The sequence below is a fragment of the Oncorhynchus mykiss genome, chromosome 25 (assembly GCF_057628025.1).
Source record: "Oncorhynchus mykiss isolate SJ-2025 chromosome 25, ASM5762802v1, whole genome shotgun sequence".
NCBI lineage: Eukaryota > Metazoa > Chordata > Actinopteri > Salmoniformes > Salmonidae > Oncorhynchus > Oncorhynchus mykiss.
In genome coordinates, this window is record NC_143046.1 from 34850214 (window position 1) to 34875819 (window position 25606).

Sequence of the window (25606 nt, forward strand, 5' to 3'; positions counted from 1 at the left end):
CCGGGCACAAGCAACACTGTTTTAATCACAATGTGCAAGCATGTGTTGGAACTGCAAAGTAATTATTTTTTTTGCCTTTATTTCAATGGTCAACCTTCATCAGTGATCATAAGGCGTGTGGGAATGCCTGAAACGATCCCTTTTAACTCTATGCAACATTGTTCTAATAAAATTATTTTATCATTGTGAAACATCTATGTAAATAAAAAGAAAAGCTGCTGCAGTGGTTTCAACTCAAAAACGTTACACTCGTTATTAATGTTCTATAATGCAGAAAGTCAATGTGTTTCTTATTTTAAGGCCCTTATAATGGCGGCTTCGGTACCTATAAAACTCTAATTCCCATCAGACGTTGCGTCCATCCTGCGTGTGTGCTCTGAATGCAAGCGATAGAATATTAGAATGTTTGGAGGCTGAGAGACTGGTTAAGTATAGTAGGCTGCAGCGCTGTGTTGGATAGCAGGAGGAGCCGCGGCTGCTGAAAGAAAGAGAATGCAAAGACGCTGATGGAAAAATTCGAAGATTGCGTTTAGAAACAGATTAAGCTAATCAAATATTGCTTTTGAAGCATAGCATTTGGTTAGAGAGACAAATGGTTTAATCACGGACACAGCAACCAAATGAAAAGGGGGATTCAGCAAGAGGTGAGAAGCCGTAGGCTATACGGTATTTCAAACTGTAACATTGAAAAATGGGCAAACGTTCCACATTTGCTTGAAGTTAAAAAACACTTTTTACATTGAATTTTACAAGATTAAGGGCCGCGTTCAGCTCATTGACCTATTCTTTGTTTGTATGAATGCCATTGTATTTTAGATAGTGTAGGTTTTTAGACTGACTAAAGGTGTTAAATTCTATTCCATTTGAAATGGGTGAGGTTTTTTTTGTCATACAAAAGACGGCGTAGCCCGATCAGTGTTTGGCCCACTTTTCATCGATACCTATGACAGTTTACTACCCCTAATACATATTTGTAGGCTTTTGCTTGCGGTTGCATTTCTTTAATGAGTTTAAAACTGCCTCTTTGTCATGTATTTCCAAAATGAGAGCGCTGTAGCAGGCTATTGGTTACGCGATGAGGTGGGCGCCTAGAAAACAGGAGAAAGGTGAATAACATTTAACAGACATAATACACGTGTTTTAAATTGAAAGACATATTCCACTCACTGTATTGGCGATCTGAAAAGAAACCACACTTCCAAGTTATTTATTTTAGTCATTATTGCATCGTGGGATAGGGAACGTTAATGTCGCTGTATGCAGATAAAAGGGGGTCCTCTCATTTGGAGTTTTTTTTCCCCGGATGTGAAATGTTTGCGATTTAAAGCCACCTAGGAAGGAAGGGAGATCAGTGAGTAGGTTAGAGATACTGAACGAAACCTTGCCAAGACTCCAAGAGTGTGGACCATCTACAATGTCTTGTTAGTTACTGTGTTATAAACACGCTCCCCCATTCTGCAAAGCTATGCATTTTCCAGTGAGAGTGAACTGTGTAATTGTATAGGCTAGATAAAAGTTGAATCTGTAATCTTATTATTATTTTTTTTTTTTTACAGCAAGCTTCTGTTTATTCCAGGAAAGTGACCAGGCAATCAATGTTATTGGAGAGACCAACACAACTCTGGCACTCTCAAATGTTAATGTAATGGAAACTATATACCCGCTCCAGTTTCCCTATGAAATGTATCAAGGGAAACAAATCACTGACTCTCAGGGCTAATTTGATCAAGCTGTGGTTGAGTTTGATAGTGGATGCACTCAAAGCCCTGTGCCCTGTCATGCACAACACCATGTTAAAGCAACAAACCTGGAATAACACTGAGCATTCAGTCCAGCCAATGAGAAAGCCATGGAAGAAGTTAGTGGAAAATGTACAGTACAAGCCTCAATTGTGACTCTTTTTTTGCCCCAGATATTCAGCGACGTCCCAAAAACTGCTTTTCTCGCCCACAGCCATTCTGTTTTCTCAGAAGGGAGCTTCAGTTGCACACTGTCTTTATCACAACACTAAGGACAGCTGCAATCAACTTGGAAAGGCACATGTGGAGGCAAAAAAAAAATGGATACTCAAATTTACAGCTGGCCTACTACTGGGTTGAAAATGTGAGGGCAAGGAAAGCCCTATGAGGAAAAGCCAGAACAGCAGTATCTCAAAATGGCCCAAACCAGTTTGCTGCAGGGGAAGCGCTTTTACTGCAGGGAGTGGGTCTTCCACAAGATCCAGCACTGTCTCCAGGAAAAGACTAATGGCCTGAGTGGTTTGACCAGCACTCCCAGCAAGCAGGCCGGTGCCTCCGGCACTGGCGCATCTAACCCCTGTGGCAGCTCTGCAGCAGGCTCTGCGAAGGCCACCGCCTGGGGGGTGTTGCTGGTGGGGGGGCCTGGGAGTGGGAAGACGGCCCTGTGCACGGAGCTCCTGTGGCCCTCTTCAGCCCAGGGCACTCATCGGGGGCTGCAGCAACAGAGTCTGGCCTTCCATTTCTGCCGGGCGGACGACTCGGACACACTCTGCCTGGGCGGCTTCATCCGAGGTCTGGTGGCCCAGATTTGCCGGAGCGGCCTGTTGCCGGGTTACGAGGAGAAGGTGCGCGATCCAGCGGTGCAGAGCGTCCTGCAGCCCGGGGAGTGTGAGAGAAACCCCACTGAGGCTTTCAAGAGGTAGGTGAAGCCTGCTGCCCCACCCACTTCCCTCCACCCCCCTGTCCTTACCCCACCCCTCCCACTTTTACTCCTCACACACTTCCCTTAACCCTACCCCAGCAGTCCTCTGTCCCGCTACCCATTGACATAGTGTTTGTGTTGTTGTTTTCCCGTTCTGTGGCATGCGGTGGGACTGTCCCCGCTAGCCCTTAGTTGAGAAAAAGGTCAGTTATTTTAAGTGGCACCCAGGCTCAGTTGGCTGGAGGGAAGAATGTACTGCTTGGAAGTGTGTGACTGACTGCCCTATATGACGACGTGGGCTGCACATGTGAGACAAAGTACCATACAGGATCAAGCTTGGTCATAGAATGTGATCCACACAGACTTTTCTCTCTGTAAGACTGGGGCTTTAAAAAGGGGTTTGAACCTATATTTGTAAAGGAACTGCCTTGTGTGTATGCTACTTGCACGACTTGTCAGCACGATGGGTCAACCAGTCTATACTATACACACATGGGATGGAATGCGGTGTTGAACACACATGCCTCTTGTCTGGCCATCTGGTGATGCTTATTGCACCATCTCTACATCACACACTGGGAAAGTGGGTCAAACGTTCGGCGAGGTAAATCATTTTTTAAATGGCCAATGGACTCATTGATTTCCCCGGTCTTTCACATCTTTCCCAAAAGAAGCTGAGGAAGTAGCCCTGTGTCAGTTATTATAGTAATAAGGCCACTATTGATGCCTGGGACTTGACTGTGACATTTGCGATAGAAGGCAGGTTAACATAGGGGACATAAACAACCAGTGGACAGACAGAGGTCCAGTTCTGGTCAGTGTCAAGGGAATGGAAAGCTTCTCACAGACAGCATCACCAACCCAGCCTGGCCTAAACAAGTGCATTTCTTTACCGCTTGAGGTTTGGTTCAGACTCTGTGGACAACGGACAGAATTGTTATCCAACGGAGATTACAGCCTTTTGTTTGTGGAGTAAATATGCACTCTGGAGAATGTCTTATCACCATCTCTGGTGTAAAATAATCTTGGGCACTGTTGTACACAAATACTAGATCCTATCAGGTTGCAGAAAGTTGGGAAGTGGAAGATCTGTATCACAGCCAATATCCACCGCTCGATCTTTGTGTCCGGACATGTTCAATGGGCAAAGCAAGCAATGGAGGATTATAAAAGTGTATTATTTTCCCAAACTTAAGGGTTCCCCTAATTTACTTTAGAAATGGAATCTCATCTCAGGTGAACATGTTCCAAAAACAAGGCTACATTGTTGCTCAATAATGAAAAATGGTGTGTTCATTTGTAAAGGTTGGGCTCCTGGTAAACAGGACTGGTGGAGCCTTGACCTCAGACTCTGTTTTAAGGCCTTACCAGCATGTGAATGCCAGAGGGGTTGGCCAAATTCCTTGGCCTAACAAGCATGTTTGTTGATCGTAATCACTGGTTGTGTCAATACATTAAACCTGGTTCAACCTGGTCTCCATCCTATGCACTGCCATCCTCTCCATTCACCGTTGTGTGTGCTATTGTAGTCACCAGAACAAGTTACATACCTTTACTCTTCATCTAGATAGAAACAACAAGTGTGAAAACCCGGGAGGAAGGTGGGTGGGGCGGAATTCAAGCAGTGTGTAGGACTGTTGATAACCAACAAAACTGCACAAACTTGGCAATATACAATGGAATCTCACCAATTTACTTATGTCATCTAATTGCAACATGCTTTCCCTCTAGCAATGGCCTCTACCGTGTTTTGACCAGAGTACTAACAGTGGAATTAATTTGACCTTGTCGTTTGAAACTATCAAATAGTCTCCCTGCAACATGTCTAGCTTTTTTCCCCAGGACAAAAGAGCACAAATAAATAGGTGGAATAAACTCAGTCATGTGGGCACTCTAAAAGGCACTGGGAAATGTGCTGAAAGGGCAGGTTCTCTTTTTGTTTAGGTGAGAGCTTTTGGGGTTTGTTTGTAAGGGGGATTTTTAAATGAACGTGCAGTAGTTTGAATAACTGCCAGGCAAATCTGTGTGTTGGGAGCAAAGGAACCTTGGAAAGTGATCATGGCTTGAATCTGATAACCAGGTTTGAGTTTCTTGGCAGTATTTTGTTCACTCAGTGGGTCAAAGTGTTTTCCTTTATGATCCTTTTGCTAAGAAAGTTGAAGGAAGTTTTTCTAAAAATTAGATTTCTATTTTCCTCCAAATTAACATTAGCCACTTAATTGAAAATTGAATTGACTCATTAGTCAAAATATATACATCTCTTCAAATGTTTGGGGTCACTTAGAAATGTTAAAATAACATCCAATTGATCAGAAATACAGTGTAGACATTGTTAATGTTGTAAATGACTATTTTAGCTGGAAACAGCTGATATTTAATGGAATATCTACATAGGCGATTTGAGGCCCATTATCATCAACCATCACTCCTGTGTTCCAATGGCACGATATGTTAGCTAATCCAAGTTTATCATTTCAAAAAGGCTAATTGATCATTAGAAAACCCTGAAGATCTCATACAACTCTGTGTAGGGCTGGGCGATATGACAATATATATCGTGTGACGATAGAAAAATGTCTATCGTTTCATATTATGCTCTATAGTTTATTTCATTGTGTTGCAAATCCCACTCTTTACGGGCAATATTTTTTGTCAATTGGACGACGCTTTGCATTCTTCTACTAGTGCCGTGTGGGAGGAAATTTGCAGTACAGACAAACATGGAGGAGAGTGAACGTGACACAGAGCACAGAGACACGGAGCTCGTAATCCAAACGCTCTTGCAAGTCCATCTGAACGTCAAACTTAAGTATAGAATAAATCTTTAAGGTGTTGTTATCATAAATCTTCAATAAAGTTCCAACCGGAGAATTCCTTTGTGTGTAGAAAAGCCATACAGGTTGCTATCATGTGAATTGCGCGTGACCAGGACCTGGCTCTCTGCCAGTAACCTGACTCATTCAGCTCTTATTCAGCCCCACAACACAGTAGAAGCCTCATTCAAGTTTCTAAAGATGGTTGACATCTAGTGGAAGCCCTAGGAAGTGCAACTTCATCCATATCCCGCTGTGAATTCAATAGGGGCTGGGTTGAAAATCGACCAACCTCAGATTTCTCACTTCCTGTTTGGATTTCTTCTCAGGTTTTTGCCTGCCATATGAGTTCTGTTATACTCACAGTCATCATTCAAACAGTTTTAGAAACTTCAGAGTGTTTTCTCTCCAAAAATAATAATATGCATATATTAGCAACTGGGACTGAGCAGGCCATTTACTCTGGGCACCTCTGGGCACCTTTCATCCAAGCTAATCAATACTGCCACTGCAGCCATAAGAAGTTTTAACAATGTCTATACTGTATTTCTGATCAATGTTATGTTATTTTAATGGCCGAAAAATTTGCTTTTCTTTCAAAAACAAGGAAATTTCTAAGTGACCCCAAACTTTTGAACGGTAGTGTATATATATATATATATATTTTAAATACATAGGCCTGCAGCTAGCAGAGCAAGGTAATGTTCTAAATCTTTATACATGCAATGGCTGTAGGCAATGACTAGCTTGTTGCTAACATTTACAAATCAAGTTTGACAGCAATATGCAGCTTTTCGTCTACTGTAATTTGGCACTTCAGATGTTGTTAGTAACATAAGGAGAAACTTTCAGAAACTCTGTAAATTATGGATGCGATCTGGATGTAGGGCTGGGCGATATATCCAATTCATTTGATTAATTCAAATGTATGTTCTAGCGCAATGTTCCAAATGCCTGTATAGCAAGAAACTAGTTTTTTGGGGTTTTGTTCCTTCGGTGCTATGTGTACAATGCACCTTCCCACTCCCACACAGACTCGAAGCCCCTCCCCCTGCCACTCACAACAACAAAGACGAAAGATCACTTCTTCCTTACTGACAACAAGCAGTTTCAACTCACTATTTCAATTCCAGGTTTGGGCCAACAGAATCGGTCATATGGACAACGAAACACACTGAGACATTATTTAACTGTATTAGAGGATAACTTCACCTACTAACGATATGCTTGTTTTGTCTCAACTCCCAACAACTCACATACGTGCGTATCAATGAACATGATTGTGGAAAATGAATGCTCAGTTTCTGTCAAGCACTGTATTGTAAAGTACTTATGCAAAAATTGTTTAAAGTACTACTTTAGTAGTTTTTTGGGATATCTGTTTACTTTACTATTTATATTTTTGACAACTTTTATTCCGTACATTCCTAAAGAAAATGATGTACTTTTTACTCCGTACATTTTCCCTGACACCCAAAAGTAATCATTACATTTCAAATGCTTACAAGGACAGAACAATTTTCAAATTCACACACTTATCAAGAGAACATCCCTGGTCATCCCTACTTCCTCTGATCTGTCAGACTCACTAAATACACATGTTTTGTTTGTAAATTATGTCTGAGTGTTGGAGTGTGCACTGGCTATTGGTAAAACAAAAATCTATTGTGCCAAATGATTTATACTTTGACATTTGATACTTAAGTATATTTAACACCAAATACTTTAAAACATTTACTCAAAGTAGTATTTTAATGGACGACTTTCACTTTTACTTGAGTCATTTAACTCTACTCAAGTTTGACAATTGGGTACTTTTCCCACCACTGGTGACGCACGACATTGCGGTACCACGTACCGCTAGCAGGATGTTCGCCACAGACTGTTAGCGCTAGCTGTCTAGTCTATGTTGTCTATGTTTTTTAAATGTGTAATGAGCATAGAAAGACGCAATTGGTAACACAATCTCATATTGAGAAATAAGCATCTTCTTCACCAGGTTGGCCACTTGATTTCAACATCTAAACAAAGTGTTGGACAGGAAGGTGTGTTCATAAAAGTAAGCAAATAGATGAATGCTGACTACTCAGTAGCACGTGGGCTTGTGCTTGAGAGATTGTTTGTAAGAACTTTGTTATTTTTCTATAATGCCTGCTACCAGACGTTGGTCATTGTGCATGGTTCTGGTTACATTTGTAACAAGAAGTGCATTTTCATAGAGAGAATTGAAAGCAAGGTCAGTGATTATGGCCAAAAAGCAGTTTACATTTTTTGTAATAAAACAATTGAATCATTAGTGGGTTGTGGAAGGCTAACATTTAGCCTAGGTATAATTTAACAAGCCCTGAATTCATTAGATTATTGCTGGCTGTTTGAAAAGCAGTGTATTTACCTTTAATTGTGCAACAAAGTTTATTTTGAGAAAAATATATATTATAGTATATTTTGATTCGTCCATAAGTTTAAACAAATCTACATATGATTTTTAGGACGTATCACCCATCCCTACCTGGATCTATTGAAACTCTGCTGACACTATATGTTCATGACATATGTGACCTGATTCAGGAAACTAGGCGTATGTCGCAAGTCATGACCTCACAGGAGAGCCAATTGAAACGTAAAAAAATATGTTTTTATCAAAATTAACTTTCACGTGGGGCGGCAAGTAGCCTAGTGGTTAGAGCATTGGACTAGTATTCGAAAGGTTGCAAGATCGAATCCCTGAGTTAACAAGGTAAAAACAATGTCGTTCTGCCCCTGAACATGGCAGTTAACCCGCTGTTCCTAGGCCGTCATTGAAAGTAAGATTTTTTTCTTAACTGACTTGCCTAGTTAAATAAAGGTAAAATAAAATAAAAATGTGCCTTAATAACAACCTTGTATGCCATCTAAATACGAATACAATTGTTAAATTACCAGCCTTGTTGGTTAAGCCACAGAAAAGAACAGCAACTTTCCCACTAGCCATGATTGGCTGAGATAATGAGAGGGCTGGACATGCCGAGAGAGGAGTTCGGTTTGGTCTGCCATGTAGAATACATTTGTCTATTTGAGCTGGTCAGTTTGTGTTGGTAATCATGTCGAACTCATATTTTTTTTAAATGTATTGTGTAGTGGAGCTGCATAAGCGTTGCTCTCCACTTTCAAATCAAATGTTATGTCACATGCGCGGAATACAACATGAAAACAGCTAGCTAGCCAGGTAAACAATGAACCTAGCTAGGTAAACAAAGTGAAAGATCACGTAACAGTGAAATCCCCTTACAGTGAAATGCTTACTTACAAGCCCTTAACTAGCTAACGTGAGCTGGCCGGCTCGTTAGCGAACGTTACGTGATGTGTGTGATCTTACAATTTTTTTTAACCTAGCTAGGTTCATTGTTTACCTGGCTAGCTCGCTGTTTTCATGTTATCCAGAGGTTAACAAATTATCAGCCAGAGCACCAAGTGTGCGCTCTGAATGCTCCGAGAGCGAAACTAGATGGGTGGGGCTAAAGCTTAAGAGGGTGTAAACGATGCTGAATGGTTGTAGATAAAGAAGAGCTCTTCAATAGATACCAAAACATTCAAAGGCCATTTTCTCAAAAGTGAGTTTATAAGTTTATCAACTTTCAAAGCAGAATTACTTTCCCATTGTTCCTCAAAAATACAGTGTATGATATACCATTTTTTAGCTCTGAGTCTCTACTTATATCCAACGTAAAAAACTAAATTTCAAATTTTGCTACATAAGACCGAATCCAGGTGGTGAGTCACACATGGTTGTTCTAACCTCACAAACCTGTGTCATGATCATATATCCTAAAAATGCATCTCAACTCTGAGTTTATTGGCAAATTCTTGAATTTGTGCATTCTACAGGTGCAACCGTGGTAAATACCATGAAACATGAAACACTGTACCTGCACACCATGGAAATACATTATTATAAGGGACACTTATTGTGAAGTTGTACCAGTACATTTACTCTTATTGTAGTCATTTCAATTAGTAATTGCTAGTGGCGTTGGGGATTACAGAGCGGCAGTTGGAGCGAAAAAAAGAGGATGCTAATCGAAGATGAAATGCTGCGCGCCCGTCATGCGTTGCTCGGCTGCAGAAAGACTCACTGCAGATTAGGCCACTTTTTAAAGGATGCCGCGATGACTCAGCATTCTGGAGCCAGCCTCCCTGTCCACGTCGCTTTGACTTGGCATACAGGGGCTGTGGGTATGGGAGGGGGTGTTATCGCACTAAAAAGCCCAAACATGTGCATCAGATCCCCTTTGCGTGTTTGCATGACGAACGGGTTAAATGTTAACGGAGCTGTTGCCTGTGCACGTTAGGAGGTCGCTAAGTGATATGAAATGAAAGCCCCAGCTGCGGTTGATCTTCTGTGCTCTCAGAGGATGTCAATCGTGCAATGCTGTGCAGGATATCAGCCTTCTTATTCTGTCTCATTCTAACCCGAGTGAATGGGAGGGGAGGCAGTTACTTACGCTTTGTCTGGCACATTATGTTTTCTTGTGTTTCCTCATCAGGGTGAAATACAGGAGACCATCTCATTGTCATTGTCAGACATCTAGCATGCTGTGTACTGTGTTGCGTGTCCCAGAGTCAAATTTAACAGTGGTATAGAAGAAGGCGCAGGGGGTCGTGGAGTTGGAACGGATGACATTTCAGATCCCACTGACAGTGTTGAATAATTGTCCATCTGACCTGGGAATGCACACCTCGTCTGGGCGTTCAGGGGTTAGTTTTTGTTCATTCAGCTATAGCTTAAGTTGTGCACTTGTTCTGCTTTTAAGCCATTTAAATTCATTTTCGGTTAATACCAAATTGATCTCGTGTTTTGTTTTCTTGGTCCAAAGCACAAAGTAAGTTGCTTTTGTGCAGGTTATTTAATTGTATACGCTAGCCACTTCTGTCTCTATCTTGCATTAACTGAGCTGTCTATTGAGCACTGTTTATTAGACAGCTTGAACATTTTTATTACCAGATGCCCTTTTTGTCCTTAAGCCAACTAATTTAAAATACACAGCACCATTGCACCTCTCACATTCACATTGATACCCCCCCCCCCCCCCCCCCCTTTTTTTGTACACTGCTGCCACTCGCTGTTTATTATCTATGCATAGTCACTTCACCCCTACCCACATGTACAAATGACCTCAACTAACATGTGCCCCCGCACACTGACTCGTTACCGGTACCCCTTGTATGTAGCATCGTTATTGTTATTTTATTGTGTTACTTTTTTATAATTTTTTACTTTCGTTTATTTGGTAAATGTTTTCTTAGCTCTTCTTGAACTGCACTGTTGTTTAAGGGCTTGTAAGTAAGCATTTCACAGTAAAGTCTACACCTGTTGTATTCGGCGCATGTGACAAATAAAGTTTGATTTGATTTGTATGACCAGAGAAAGGGAAATATTCTTACAAAAAACACACAGACTCTAATAATTACAACACAAGCCTACCTATACGCTTTGCCTCATTTATTGAAGCTGCAGTGCAGGTCACACCGCGGGTGTAGAAGTAGATTTTCGTTGAAAGTCTCTCACTAGCCATGGTTTTAGACGCTTTGAAATCACAGTATCAACGAGGAAGCTGCAGACACAGTGATCTGAGCAATCTGATTGGTTAGCGGTAGGCATATATGTGCTAGAGGTCGACCGATTAATCGGAATGGCCGATTAATTAGGGCCGATTTCAAGTTTTCATAACAATCGGAAATTTCTGGACACCGGTTTAGCCATTTTTTTTTTTTTTACACCTTTATTTAACTAGGCAAGTCAGTTAAGAACAATGACGGCCTACGAACGGTGGGTTAACTGCCTCGTTCAGGGGCAGAACGACAGATTTTTACCTTGTCCGCTCAGGGATTCAATCTTGCAACCTTACAGCTAAATAGTCCAACGCTCTAACCACCTGATTACATTGCACTCCACGAGGAGCATGCCTGTTACGCGAATGCAATAAGCCAAGGTAAGTTGCTATCTAGCATTAAACTTATCTTATAAAAAACAATCAATCAATCATAATCACTAGTTAACTACACATGGTTGATGATATTACTAGTTTATCTAGCGTGTCCTGCGTTGCATATAATCGATGCGGTGTGTATCGTTGCTCCAATGTGTACCTAACCATAAACATCAATGCCTTTCTTAAAACCAATACACAGAAGTATATATATTTTAAACCTGCATATTTAGCTAAAAGACATCCAGGTTAGCAGGCAATATTAACCAGGTGAAATTGTGTCACTTCTCTTGCGTTCATTGCACGCAAAGTCAGTGTATATGCAACAGTTTGGGCCACCTAATTTGCCAGAATTTTACGTAATTATGACATAACATTGAAGGTTGTGCAATCTAACAGGAATATTTAGATTTATGGATGCCACCCGTTAGATAAAATACAGAACGGTTCCGTATTTCACTGAAAGAATAAACGTCTTGTTTTCGAGATGATAGTTTCCGGATTCGACCATATTAATGACCTAAGGCTCGTATTTCTGTGTGTTATTATGTTATAATTAAGTCTATGATTTGATAGAGCAGTCTGAGCGATGGTAGGCAGCAGCAGGCTCGTAAGCATTCATTAAACAGCACTTTTGTGCGTTTGCCAGCAGCTGTTTATGACTTCAAGCCTATCAACTCCCGAGATTAGGCTGGTGTAACCGATGTGAAATGGCTAGGTAGTTAGCGGGGTGCGCACTAATAGCGTTTCAAACGTCACTCGCTCTGAGACTTGGAGTGGTTGTTTCCCTTGCTCTGCAAGGGCCGCGTGAAATCACTCAGTCCAAGGAGGAATAAAATGAGTTCCTTTCTGATTTTGGAGGAAGTGAGAGAATTGCTAATGCAATGGGGTAACAGCGCTTGCTGTGTCATGGCTGCCATTTTGCTAAATTCTCAGAATCCACATTGCTCCCAGCAGAACCCCTCACATTGTCTCGCTCAGGTTTATTCGTTAGGAGAATATGATTGGAATTACACCATGCTTTATGTATAAATTAATAATATGCATTTTCCAGATTGGGAGCTGGTTGCTTTTTCTTTCTCCACCCCCTGATGGGGCCATGACTCAGCTGTTGTCATGCAGTCTTTTTCTGCTAATCTCTCCTGACTAAGGCAAAGAAGCTGAGCAGGCTTTTTTCTCCAAATGGAATCGTTAAATGAAGAAATCTTCATTTTCTTCATTGAAAGAGTCTTGTTCAGGTTTCCAGTGGACCCTGTGCTAGTCGCTATTGCCTTTCAATGGGGTCTCTGCAGTGACTAGTTGACCCACCTGCTGTTCTTTTCCATTAATAGAATGGTGTCATGGCCGGCCATGCACGGTATATTGGACCTGAGCCACAGTCTCCCTGCGCCATTGCATGATGAAGGAAATTTCAGGCTCAGCCCCCACCCCATTAAAGCGTCTCAGTAAATGTGTAAGACGTGAGCAAGGTGCCCAGGGCTGCCTGTCGGCCTAAACATCTTCACTGAAACTTCAAAGCGAAGCCCACATTGCACAATGTGGCCGGGCCGTGGAAGATGGGGACTGCAGCACAACAGATGGCGGGTGCGTTAGGGACATTTCACATTCTCTTTCTATCTCTAAATGATAATTGCTCTCCGCTATTTACATATGTCGAAGACGGAATTAGAACAACCAAAATAGTTAGTGTTAACGTGCGGGGCAAAGGATGCGTCACAAAGACACTCATCATTGGCTGAGGCTCTTCGGACGTTAGTCTGGCACCCAGCCCATTGTTGTGCTCATTTCAAGCCCCTGTCTTCGTTCCGGCAGGGAGGTCAGTTATCAACAGTTCTGAAAGCAGTTGATTGTAAGGAAAAGAATAGCTCTTTGTCTCATAACAAGGCCCGCATTGCTGTCTCTGTGAATTTGTTTGTCTGCAGGCGGCGTTGCTGTAGTTGTTGGCAGTACACAAACTCTGCAGATTGGCATTCCTCTTGGCTGGTTTTCCTGTCTGTGCTGCAGATTCGATGTGGGGCTGCAGCCGTCAGAAAGAGCAATCGGCCATGTTTCTCTGAGATGGAGCGATGTAATGATGGAGCTTGCAGGTTGATGACTGCGCACTACCCTCTTTTTCTTGCACTTGAGAAATTGAGCTGTTGGAAAAATAGAGGATTGGAGGGGAGGTTTGGCTGGAAAGTGTTTGCTGAGCCCTTGCATTGGAATTGCAGTCTGACTAAAAGTCATGTTTAAAAGGCTCCAATTGGATCAGCGAGGGATATGCATAACTAAGCGATGTTTTAGCGGTGGCGGTAATTTACAACAGCAAAACAACAGTCTCAAGACTGGAATCAGGCTGGGGGTAGCAGCTCTGTGCTGTACACAGGCACTGAAGTTTTTCCAGCACAAGCATGCAGGTTGGGAAAATAAAACGGGAACAGATACAATGCTGGCTTCATGGCATTTATGCACGCAGTCATAATACACGTTATCATTCGAGCAAATGGGGTCTTCACTTTTCCCTTTGGCTTTCACGCTCATGTTATTTCAAGGTTAATGCAGCATTTAAACCCTTGGGTTTGTGAGTATAGACAAGGATTGATGTGGTTTAATACTGTACATTATTCACAGTGTAGTGAGGCTGTTTTTTTGGGGGTGTGTAGGCTCAAACACAGACAGCGGTTTTTTAACGACTTTCAAAAGATTTTCCTGGCTATTCCAGACAGTCGTCGGCCTTGTAAACTGTCACGTCATCATTTGATTAATATGGACCTGCTCTGTCTGCTTTCAATTGAAATTCAGTTGAAATTCAGTTATTTCAGGTCCCGGCTAAGAACAAATATTTAGGACACAGTCTATATACAGTACATACAGTCCAGTGTTTTCCCCAGGATTTTTTTCCAGAAACATTTGGGGGGGGCATGTCACCTGTTATCTATAACTGCAGGTTTCAATTCCCTAAGGATTTGCATTTGCACTGTGAAGGCCTGTCAAGGGCCTGAAAGCTGAACTGTGGATAGAGAGACAGTTACTAAGATACAGTCAAACATGTGACTCAGACCGACATTAAATCTATTGTTGTTGATGTACGGTCTGCAATCATCCTCAACTCTCTTCAACAGCATCAGCTCGCAGTGGAAAGCGCTAGGTGCACAGAGAGCGTTCTAAATCTCTCTCCTCTTCTCTCTTGCCCTAAAGGTGTGTTCTCCTCCCACTCTTGAGTGCCAAGCCACCTCAGCAGGCCCTCTTCCTCCTGGTTGACTCCATCGACGAAGGCTGTCAGCTGGGTGAGGGAGAACAGAGGTCTTCAGGCTCAGGCACCCCCAGGACCATCGCTGAGCTCCTGGCCAGCCACCACGAGTACCTCCCGCCCTGGCTCCTTCTCATCTGCTCAGCACGTCGCCAGAACAGGGCCATCACCAAACTGTTCACAGGTAAAAATAAATAAATAAATATGTGAGTTCATACAGGCACCCAAATGAAGAGGGTGATGGGGCCCAAATCTGGGATTCACCATATGGTGATGCTTTTGTTCAGTATTTGGTATTACTGTAAAATGTGTTTGTTTTATCACCGAAAGGAGGAAAATGTATTGCAAAATAATTGTTGTTCCCTTTAGATAGCACTGCTGGCCACGCAAACAATTAACTGGGATTTGGCATTTTGTATTGACACTGGTCTGTCTCCTTGAAGAAGAAAACAGAATTCTAACTGCTTTCATTTGCATACATTAACCTGATGTTTTTCAAGAGATGTATGGATTTCCTTTTGTGTCTTCTGTAAGGCGATCCTTGCAAAAGCCTAGTCTTTTCACTTCTATTTAAACTCTTACTGAGCAGGTCATGCCTTGTTCTTCCGCACTACAAACTTTTCTATTGCGTATTGTGATAAATGTCAGCCTTTTCTGCAGCTATTAAACAAAGCACACGTCATGCTGTGCTTCCAGCCGAGTCGGCTCAGAAAAGGCTAATTCCGAAGACATTTTAACATCATCAAATGCTAAAAAGATTAGGGCCTGCCACAGAACGTCTAAATATCACGATGCCTTACGAAAACGACTACTGCTCGGTACGCCATGACAAGTCGAACTAGCAGCCATTATCTAGTTGTCAGAATGCCAGCCCACTATTGGGTGATGAGCAGAGATGCTGGCGTAGCATTAATCAAACCAGAAAGAGAGAGTGTGGGTGTAATACCCGCCCCGCCGCAGAACCTGCACGTTTGTGTGTCCCCTTTACCTCTCCAAACACAACATGTGGGGAATTCAGATGCCCTCCTGTTGCTGCTTGAAACATTATGTAAAACCCCGTTTCAACACCTCTGCTCATTCTGTGCTCTGTTCAGAAAGTGGTTAATAATAATAATAATAATAACAATTAGTTTCCTGAATAGAATTCCTATGCAATGCTAGTTTAGGTGGGTGTTTCTGGAATTGGGCACAGGGTTAATGCAGGGAATCTGGCACTTTTGAACAAGACGATGTGCTGACATATTCTGCCAAATAACTGCAAATATGAATGTAGCTGGGCAAACACATCACAATAAATGTCTAGAGAGATTCTAATATATTTACATGCGCTATGTAAAAATACTAACTTGGATCTCAGTTAAAGACTTGGGATCGAATGGGGATCAAAAGCAACCTTTGGGTTTTGGAAACCTGCCTGAAGCTCTTCTATGGCAGTGTTATCTTTTGTACATGAACAGGAATTTGCTAGAGGATTTTTTCCCCCCTAATCGATATTTTGAACCTATTGTGGACCCGGCATGTTAATTCCGATGGACATAAAATAGATCTGAAATGAAAATGGAAGCATTGCACCGAGACAATTAAATGTAACAGTTGCCGGAAGGTCTGCAGTGGCATTTATTTCTTATTAAACCAGTTTACACCGGTGACCTGGACCTGCTGCCTAACAGTCTTAATTTAACATAACCTAGCAGCGGGTGAATCAGAGCTCTGTCATGTCTCCTTTTCATACCATCATCAACCCACAGAACACACAGGTACATTGTTGAATAGGATCTGAGAGGAAGGTAGGGATGTAATGATTCACCGATACACATCCGCCCCGATTCAAATGTTTAAGACACAAGTGCAGTCCTGGGACCCCAACCCTAACCAAATGTAGCATGAGTCTGTCAGAAAATTCCAACGTTACAAATAGCTGGTTCACATTTTTTGTTGTTGTTCGTATTACATTCTATCTAACCTTCCGAAAATACCTCTCGTCTTTTGTGACAACTGTTGACAGTCATTGATCTCCAAGTCATTTTGCATGCCGCACAACCCCAGGCAATATCAGTAGCCTAGTCAAACTGCACTGTGCTCAGCTTCGCTCGCTGACCAACGCGAGGCAGGCAGTTTGTTCCTGATCTTGCACATCTGCACGGCACCTTCAGCATTCTAATGCTACATGGATTTTGTGATAATAGGCTTTATTAATTGAGTGACAGCCTATGTAGTTTGCTAGGTTATTGTTATCTATGTTGAAAATGTGTTTTGCCAGATTAAAAGTATGCTACAGGAGACAACTCTCTTCTGGCTATACCTGCTGAACGGGGCTTGCAAATAGATTTCATTTTGATTATTCGAGGTTACCATCAGCAATAGTTTTGTTAATTTTGCTTTAAACAATCAGTTTATATGGTAATTTTGTGGTAATTCTGCTTTAAACAATCAGTGTATATGGTAATTTTTCGACATACAAGGTAAAATGTATAATTTCATAACGAGGACCGCAATCACTTTTGCGAGGCGCACTGCATGGCCGAAGCGATAGACGAGAAGATCACTATGTGAAAACCCTTCGATTTTGAGATGGGGGGGGGGGGGGGGGGGGGTGAAATGTCATAGTTCATTTGTAAACAGTAAATATTGATACATTACTAGCTCAAACACTTAATCTGCAAAAATGGCAAGTTAATTAGTGGGTGATGGTGATTTCAGAACCCAGAGTGGGGGGGGGGGCGACCAAAAACATCTTGTAGTGAGGGTGGTAGATGCCTAGTCTCCCTTATGGCTCAGCTCAGGTGCCTACATAGTATACACAACATACATCATTTACGCGCGCGCGCACACACACACACACTAGTGATGGAAAGTTCCGCTGTTTTTATTGATTCAGATCTCTTCAACTCATTCAGTCAAAATAATTAATGTTTCAACTCATTTTGTTCATTTCAGACAGTAATGCCCAGAGCACGCAGGAACCCTATCGGCGAACGATGAACTGAAAACTCGAAAGAGCCATGATTATACAAGCATCTCGTTCACATGTCATTCACTTCAAGGGGCTTATTAGAGCTGTCATTTGTGACTGAGAGTTGTTCAAGTGTGCTTTATACAATGTACATTTGTTGACTGCTAGGCCTACAAACTCAATTATTTATGATACATTTCAAACAAGGTCTAGTTGTGGCCGCAATTGGACTAGATTATGAAAGACTTGGTGTAAAACATTGCATAAGGGTAATAGCACAATATTGTTCGCGAACTGCAGCACCCCAAATGATTCGTTCTCGAGTTCCAGTTTGTCGAGCAGGGGCTGTGTTTGGTTCTACAAAGCTGTGTCCATCATAACATTCAAAAATCAATGAATTGCATTCAATCTTGCACCATGCAATAAAACATTTCTTTTTATTCCCTATGCTGCCTCGTTCAACTGTAAGGGCTTTAATTATGAGTGAAAACGTCTAGGAGCAACAACGGCACAGCCGCAAAGTGGTAGGCCACACATGGTTTTCATGGTTTGGGCTAGGTCCCTTGGTTCCAGTGAAGGGAAATCTTAACGCGACAGCATACAATGACATTCTAGACGATTCTGTGCTTCCAACTTTGTGGCAACAGTTTGGGGAAGGCCCTTTCCTGTTTCAGCATGACAATGCCCCTATGCACAAAGCGAGGTCCATACAGAGGTGGTTTGTCGAGATTGGTGTGGAAGAACTTGACTGGCCTGCACAGAGCCCTGACCTCAACCCCATCGAACACCTTTGGGATGAATTGGAACGGCGACTGCAAGCCAGGCCTAATCGCCCAACATCAGTGCCCGGCCACCCTAATGGTCTTGTGGCTGAATGGAATTAAGTCCCCGCAGATTTTTTTTCTTCCAACATCTAGTGGAAAGCCTTCCCAGAAGAGTGGAGGCTATTATAGCAGCAAAGGGGGTACCTACTCCATATTAATGCCCATGATTTTGGAATGAGATATTCGACGAGCAGATGTCCACATACATTTGGTCATGTAGTGTACGTATAGAATCATCTTGAAAGGGAAAGATGCACATCCCTAGTGGAAGGCTTTGTCCAATTTGCATACGATTGACACTTTTCAATTATTCCATTCATCCTGAGCGGAAATGCATCAGAATGTTGTGATTGCCTCCAACCATAGATCCTCGGATTTAATTTGAGACAACACCAAAGGTTGGTGATGGAATTACCGCTGGTACATGCCACCAATCTAAATCTCACATGATAATCCTTATCAGGAAGTTGCTTCCTGATATAATAGTGATTTGAATTATTACTGGGATTCTTTCTTACAAGCTGCTCGCTGCTTAAACAGACAGCCCTGTGTTTTGGTTGTTTTGATATGGTTTTATTGAGAGGATTATTCTCCATGGAACAATCTGATAAACAACAGTTATCTCTTGTGTTTTCGCTTTGACTCCCCTCCTCGTTCCCTTTTGTTGTCTTTTTGATAAGGGACAAACCCATGTCTACTGTCACTGTAAACACCACACAGAATTAAAAAGGGGGTACATTTTACCTGTCTGTTGCATGTTTTTAATGCTCCCAGCTATTGTACCATCAGTCACAGAATCAAAGTCTGCACATGCGATAAAGTGGCTTGTGCTTCTGAATTGCCACTCTGTGATAGGTGTAACATTCACAAATTCTACACCGAATGCAAACTCCAATCTCTTGATGTATTCAAACTATTCATTTTTGTTCTGTCTGTATTCAGTGCCTTGTGTTTTACACGCCGTCAGCTACCATTCAGCTCTGCAGCCCCTCTACACACATACACACTTACTTTATCTTCCATTAGACACACTGGCTTACTATAACCGCTGTGAGAATACTTACAAATCCTGTAGCGCATGACGAAAATAGACCAAAAGACTTGTTGAGGCCAAGCATACACAAAAAAACACTCCTCCATGTTGTTTACAAGGCCAGTTTGTTGGCAGAGTCATGCGTTACACTATCTGCCAAGCAACCGAATGTGACTATTGGAAATAACCCTTTTGTCCTGAGCGGAGGAGATGTTTGAAGACCAGTACACACTGTTTTGTGGTTGTGTGAACTTTGTGGTCGCATGAATACAGTAAAGATTGACTTTGGAGAACAACTTCTGACGGAAAGGTAATTTCGAAGCTAAAGCATTGGGTGGGCCACCATCCAGCTCAAATGATCCTTATAAATGATCCTATATTTGTCATCTCAGTATGGGAAGCACAGTTTTGCATGGCTTTGAACTCAAAAGGAATTCCGGATGACTTTTACTTTTCTACCTGAGGAGCAAACTTGGAATTACTTGTATTAAGTACTTGCTCAACTGTTATGTCTCTTTCTCGCTCTCTGTCTCTCTTACTCTCTCTCTCTCTCCGAGAGGAATGTGCTTTGGGAAGTCTCAACACTTCAGAGACCATGCAGGAAGAGTGAGCCACCGACTAGCCAGCAGCATCACGTCCGCTCTGCTAATGCTACACAAACAAACGAATGTGCCATCTGTGAAGAGGCTTAAATATATATATATATATATTTTTTTTAAAGAATCCTTTTAGTCTGAGTCAGATTGTAGTCCATTTCACAAACCCTCTATGATTGCTGTGTACTGTATGCTCTGTGATCGTCTGCCGGAAGAAGGCACATAAGGTTGTACATGTGTTGCAAGGCTGCTCTTTTACATTGTGTCAGGCGGCCTATTGTAGCATGGTTGACTTTCCCCCCTATGTTTTCTGTGCTACTGTAAGGCCATCGGTGGGCAAGTGAGGTGGAAACACTTAGGCAGCGATTCTGGTTGTGAGCTGGGTGGAATCTGTGCCAATTTAACTGGGCCTTCGGCAAAAGGAGAGCAGGGAGAAGGGGGCCTGGCGGGACATGGAAAAGCCTTTTAAACAGAAACAGACCATTTATTTTCAACTGTAGATATCTTCATCGCTAATACATGTGGAATATCTCAGACTTTGCAATACATTTGGCCTGAAGGTTAACAAGATCAGGGTTAAAGATGGTAGTTTAGCACAATACCTCTGATAAAAAGTCTGTTCAACCACTAATGTAACAGCTATCTGAAGACATTTAACACTCTTTGGTCTCTCCAAAGACGAAAGGTCCTACTTTTTGAAGAAATGTTCTGTTTTATTTTTGGGATTGATATACACTAGTCTATTGAAGACTTAAGCTAAAACAGCCTCTTCGCGGACTGTTCGATTGTCCTACTATCTGTTTGCCCTGCCCTCTTTGTTAGCAGTGTGCATTAGAGGTCGACCGACTAATCGGAATAGCCGATTAATTAGGGCCGATTTCAAGTTTTCATAACAATCGGAAATCAGTGTTTTTGGACACCGATTTGGCTGTTTATTTATTTTTTTATTTTTTACACCTTTATTTAATCTTTATTTAACTAGGCAAGTCAGTTAAGAACACATTCTTATTTTCAATGAGGGTGGGTTAACTGCCTCGTTCAGGAGATTTTCACCTTGTCTGCTCGGGGGATCCAATCTTGCCACCTTACAGTTAACTAGTCTAACGCTATAACCACCTGCCTCTCGTTGCACTCCACAGGGAGACTGCCTGTTATGCAAATGCAGTAAGCCAAGGTAAGTTGCTAGCTAGCATTAAACTTATCTTGTAAAAAACAATCAATCAATCATAATCACTAGTTAACTACACATGGTTGATGATATTACTAGTTTATCTAGCATGTCCTGCATTGCATATAATCTGACTGAGCATACAAGCATACAAGTATCTGACTGAGCGGTGGTAAGCAGCAGCAGGCTCGTAAGCATCCATTCAAACAGCACTTTCGTGCGTTTTGCCAGCAGCTCTTCATTGTGCGTCAAGCATTGCACTGTTTATGACTTCAAGCCTATCAACTCCCGAGATGAGGCTGGTGTAACCGTTGTGAAATGGCTAGCTAGTTAGCGGGGTGCGCGCTAATAGCGTTTCAAACATCACTCGCTCTGCAACTTTTGTGGAGCGATGGGTAACGCTGCTTCGAGGGTGGCTGTTGTCGTTGTGTTCCTGGTTCGAGCCCAGGGTGGAGCGAGGGGGGGGGGGGGGGGGGGGGGGAAGCTATACTGTTACACTGGCAATACTAAAGTGCCTATAAGAACATCAGTCAAAGGCTAATGAAATACAAATGGAACCACCAGCTTTCTGGTTAAAAGGAACCACCAGCTTTCATATGTTCTCATGTTCTGAGTAAGGAACTTAAACGTTAGCTTTCTTACATGGTCCATATTGCACTTTTACTTTCTTCTCCAACACTTTGTTTTTGCATTATTTAAACCAAATTGAACATGTTTCATTATTTATTTGAGGCTAAATTGATTTTATTGATGTATTATATTAAGTTAAAATAAGTGTTCAATCAGTATTGTTGTAATTGTCATTATTACAAATAAATAAATAAAATCGGCCGATTAATCGTTATCGGCTTTTTTGGTCCTCCAATAATCAGTATCGGTATCGGCGTTGAAAAATCATAATTGGTTGACCTCTAATGTGCATCCCGTTGATGCTGAAACATTGAGGTTGTCATTGAAAATGACTGACTAATCACGTGAAAACTCATTCAAAATGCATGATGCATTCCTGTGTGATCTCCATATCAAAGAAGTGTCACTGAACGGTAATGGGTACCATCTGTCAAAATAAAGTTTGGCTGACACACACACACACACACACACACACACACACACATTATGGTATTTTCCTTTTGGCTATGTATAGCAACTGGATTTTAAGACGGGCATATTTCAGTTACTCACCCAGGAATGGTGGTTGAAAGCCTAAACCCATCCAGGGGACATTATTCTGCCCTCCATAGGAACAAAATATTTTCCACTTCATTTATTCTATTGAGATTTATACATTGGACTCTTGAGCACAAATCCTTCCCATAGCTAAAGTCTACAACATACATACCTTTATCTCAACTCCCCCCACGCTTGTGTATCCGTATTAATGCCACATCCGTTCTCTTAAACCATCCTCCACCCTAAAAAAAACATCTTATTAGATGGTGCCATTTCCCTCATTCATTTGAGATTGAGACCTGCAGACATCTTGATTTTAAGACCATCTTTTGAGATATTGACAATCTTCATCTGTTCCTGACTCTGGATAGTGGATTAAAAAGACCATCAATCGACAATGATATTATTGTACAATTCTGAACATTGCTGATATACTGAGTGGCAAGTCAAGATATCTGCTGTATTTTATACTGTCTGGTTTCGGGTAGGTGTGTGTTTTTGTTTCCTTCTCTCACATATCTTCAGAGAGAAGCTCAAGCCCACCCTAGTGAGGAGCTGTGCCTCCTTCTCCGCGGCTCCAGCCATGAATGGACCTTTCTCTGCACCAAGGCCAGGTGACAGGCCTGATTTACCACCACTGACCAGAAATTAAAATAGCAGGCCTGTTTGAAGTGGGCTTGCCCCACTCTCCAGCCCCCACCACGGCTCTCAGACCAGCTCTTGTCCGCAGACCGAAGTGTAGCTACGAGGGGCTTGCAGAGCATAGGGCCCCGCAGCAAGAAGGTCACAGCACTCTTAACATCTATATCCTGGGAATTGGTTTTCATACTATTTGGGCAACTGGAGAGGCCTCACTTGAGGGACCTCAATATACTGTATTCTGGCCTGCTGACAACACAAATACAGCTATAAAGCATCTAGGACTGTTTATTTATTCTGTGCCAGGAGTGGAATGCTCCCCGAAGAGGGGCGAAGGCGGTGTTTGGACTGCCTATCATTGTCATTGATGCAGGAAGCTTGGATGTGGTATGGGTAAAATCATTAGAAGTGGAAGTGACTTTTCAAATAACTTCCTGCTAGATATGTGGACCACTTAGAACGTATTGCTTACGGGATGCATAGCCTCAACAGACTAAAATATACTTAAAATGATAGTATTTGGTTGGACTAGTGACTATTTAAATGTGTTTGTTTTGATTGCAAAGTCTCTAACACTATTGAGGCCATTTAATTGTTAACCATATTTAGATATAGGTTATAATTAGCTAATATCTTAAGAGGCCAGTTGCTGTTAACACCCGAGGTGGTGTTTAGACGTGCAGATTGTGCATCCGGTCTGTATTCCTGTATGCTGGCTAACCTCTGGGTCTGCGTGTTGAGTTGATACTTGCTGTCTGACAGCCAAGCAAATTACAGGTCTATAACATCTTTGGTGCTGCACTGCAGAAATGTGACTCGAGACATGGTTGAAGAATTGGGTCTCTTTGCCTCCTCGGTGAGGGCCTTTCGTATGCAGCATGGCCTCTTCCAACGATCCCGGTGTCATATACAAAATTAGTATTCCTATTTTGTTTCTGTGTAGAGAGGCATGTCGGTTCTCGTTTCGATCTTTAACTAGGTGTTAATTTGATTTAAGGAAAATAAATGCCCTGTAATTGCTGGCACGCCAATGGTTCGCCTTGCAACGGGGGGTGAAGTTTGCTAAAGACAGGGTGGTATCCCAAACTGCCGCCGACTTGCATGCCAAGAATACATTTGCTAGTACCTGATTTTACAGCGAGCTCTGTGAAAATTCCATGGGCTGAGCTTTAAATCTGTTGTGTGGACATGCTGACCAAAATGGTTCCAGACTGCACACCAGTAGCAGATACAAGTTTATTTGACGTGGCTAATAAAACATGATTGGCATCCAGGACTGAACACATTACTGTGCAGGAGAACAGGAAATCATGGCGAGTGGGCCAAATGAGGTCACTAAGAGGTCAGTCATGGCAAGACCGTAACCAAAACAAGACTGTTCTTTCTGATAACTAGGCATGTGGTCAGGAAAAATGTCTGGCCCTTAGTTGTAAAACATGGTAGTATTTTTATCTCCATAAGTTTAATGAAGGTGCAGCTGCATGCAGTAAGGAGGTTTCATGTCGCAGTGAAACCCAGCTGTAGATATAGTGACCCATTGTGGGTCATAGAGTGAGTTGAGCATAGGCACTCGGATGTGCTGCCTTCTTAATCTCATACCACTATGCTCTGGCCCTCGCTCCATTCAAAGTATATCTGGAGTACAATACAGTGTTTCATTGGCTGGAAATCTCCAACCATCTGGCGCCAGGCTCTGCAGTGTTTCGCGTAAATCATCTTTGGGATGTATTCCTGCAGCTCATGATGCGTTTTCATGAAGGTGGGCTTGATAGGACTGTTGGATGGTAGACTGTAACGCTAGGCCGTACTGAAGGGCCTTGAGTATATCCCTTTCGGTGTAATCTTCGTTTGCGCTCAGCTCTCATTCAGTAAACCCAACAGGTCTAACTGGAAGGTCTCCTCTCCCATGTTTGAAATTGAAGGTGAGGACAAGTTCAGGCAAAAAAAAACTGTTCATGCTTGTGTCACCAGGATAACCACTCTGCAAGTAAATTGTTTTTAATGTGCATGTAATTCTTTTCCAGTTGCACGTTTGATGCAGCTTCTCATGTCAGGGTGCCCGTGCACGGACAAAAAAATGGCATAGGAATTGAAGGGAGAAATTCTGTATCAATTACATAATTACGCTTCTCCCAACAAATAAACCCGACTGCGGGTAGGCTACAGTTTGCTTCGCACTGCCTTAATAAATACCAACTACCATCTGCATTTCCTTTCTCAATAACAAATGGACTACAGCATCTTTCCACTGTTCACTAACATTTACCTAATGTAAATCTACATTGGAGAAGGCAGCAAACAGTTTTCAAAAGGAAAAAGGCAACTGGAGCTTTGAAAAAAAAACATATTTTTCTACAGATGGTTTAAGCAGTCTCTCGTTCCACGTACTTGTGTTTGGAAGGATGCCGTTTTCGCTTTCAGAGCCAAGACCTCTGCAGCTGTTGTACAGGCGTTTGTCGAGTGGGGGTTTACAGCAGGCTAGAGGAGATGAGCTTGGCTTTCTGTTTATCTTTTGGATCTTATGAATTAAAGATGGTGGATCGCTAAGAACTCG

General features: G+C 42.1%; 1 protein-coding gene across 1 annotated transcript in view; it reads left to right on the forward strand.

Annotated features, from left to right (window-relative positions):
* The first annotated feature begins 360 nt into the window (after window positions 1-360).
* Window positions 361-25606, forward strand: part of ankrd50 (ankyrin repeat domain 50) — a 39745-nt gene continuing 14499 nt past the window's right edge. The window contains exons 1-3 of the mRNA XM_021584042.3: window positions 361-644; window positions 1557-2658; window positions 14618-14853. Coding sequence (XP_021439717.1) covers window positions 2156-2658; window positions 14618-14853 — 739 coding nt within the window. The 5' untranslated portion in view covers window positions 361-644; window positions 1557-2155. The remainder of the gene's footprint in view (window positions 645-1556; window positions 2659-14617; window positions 14854-25606) is intronic.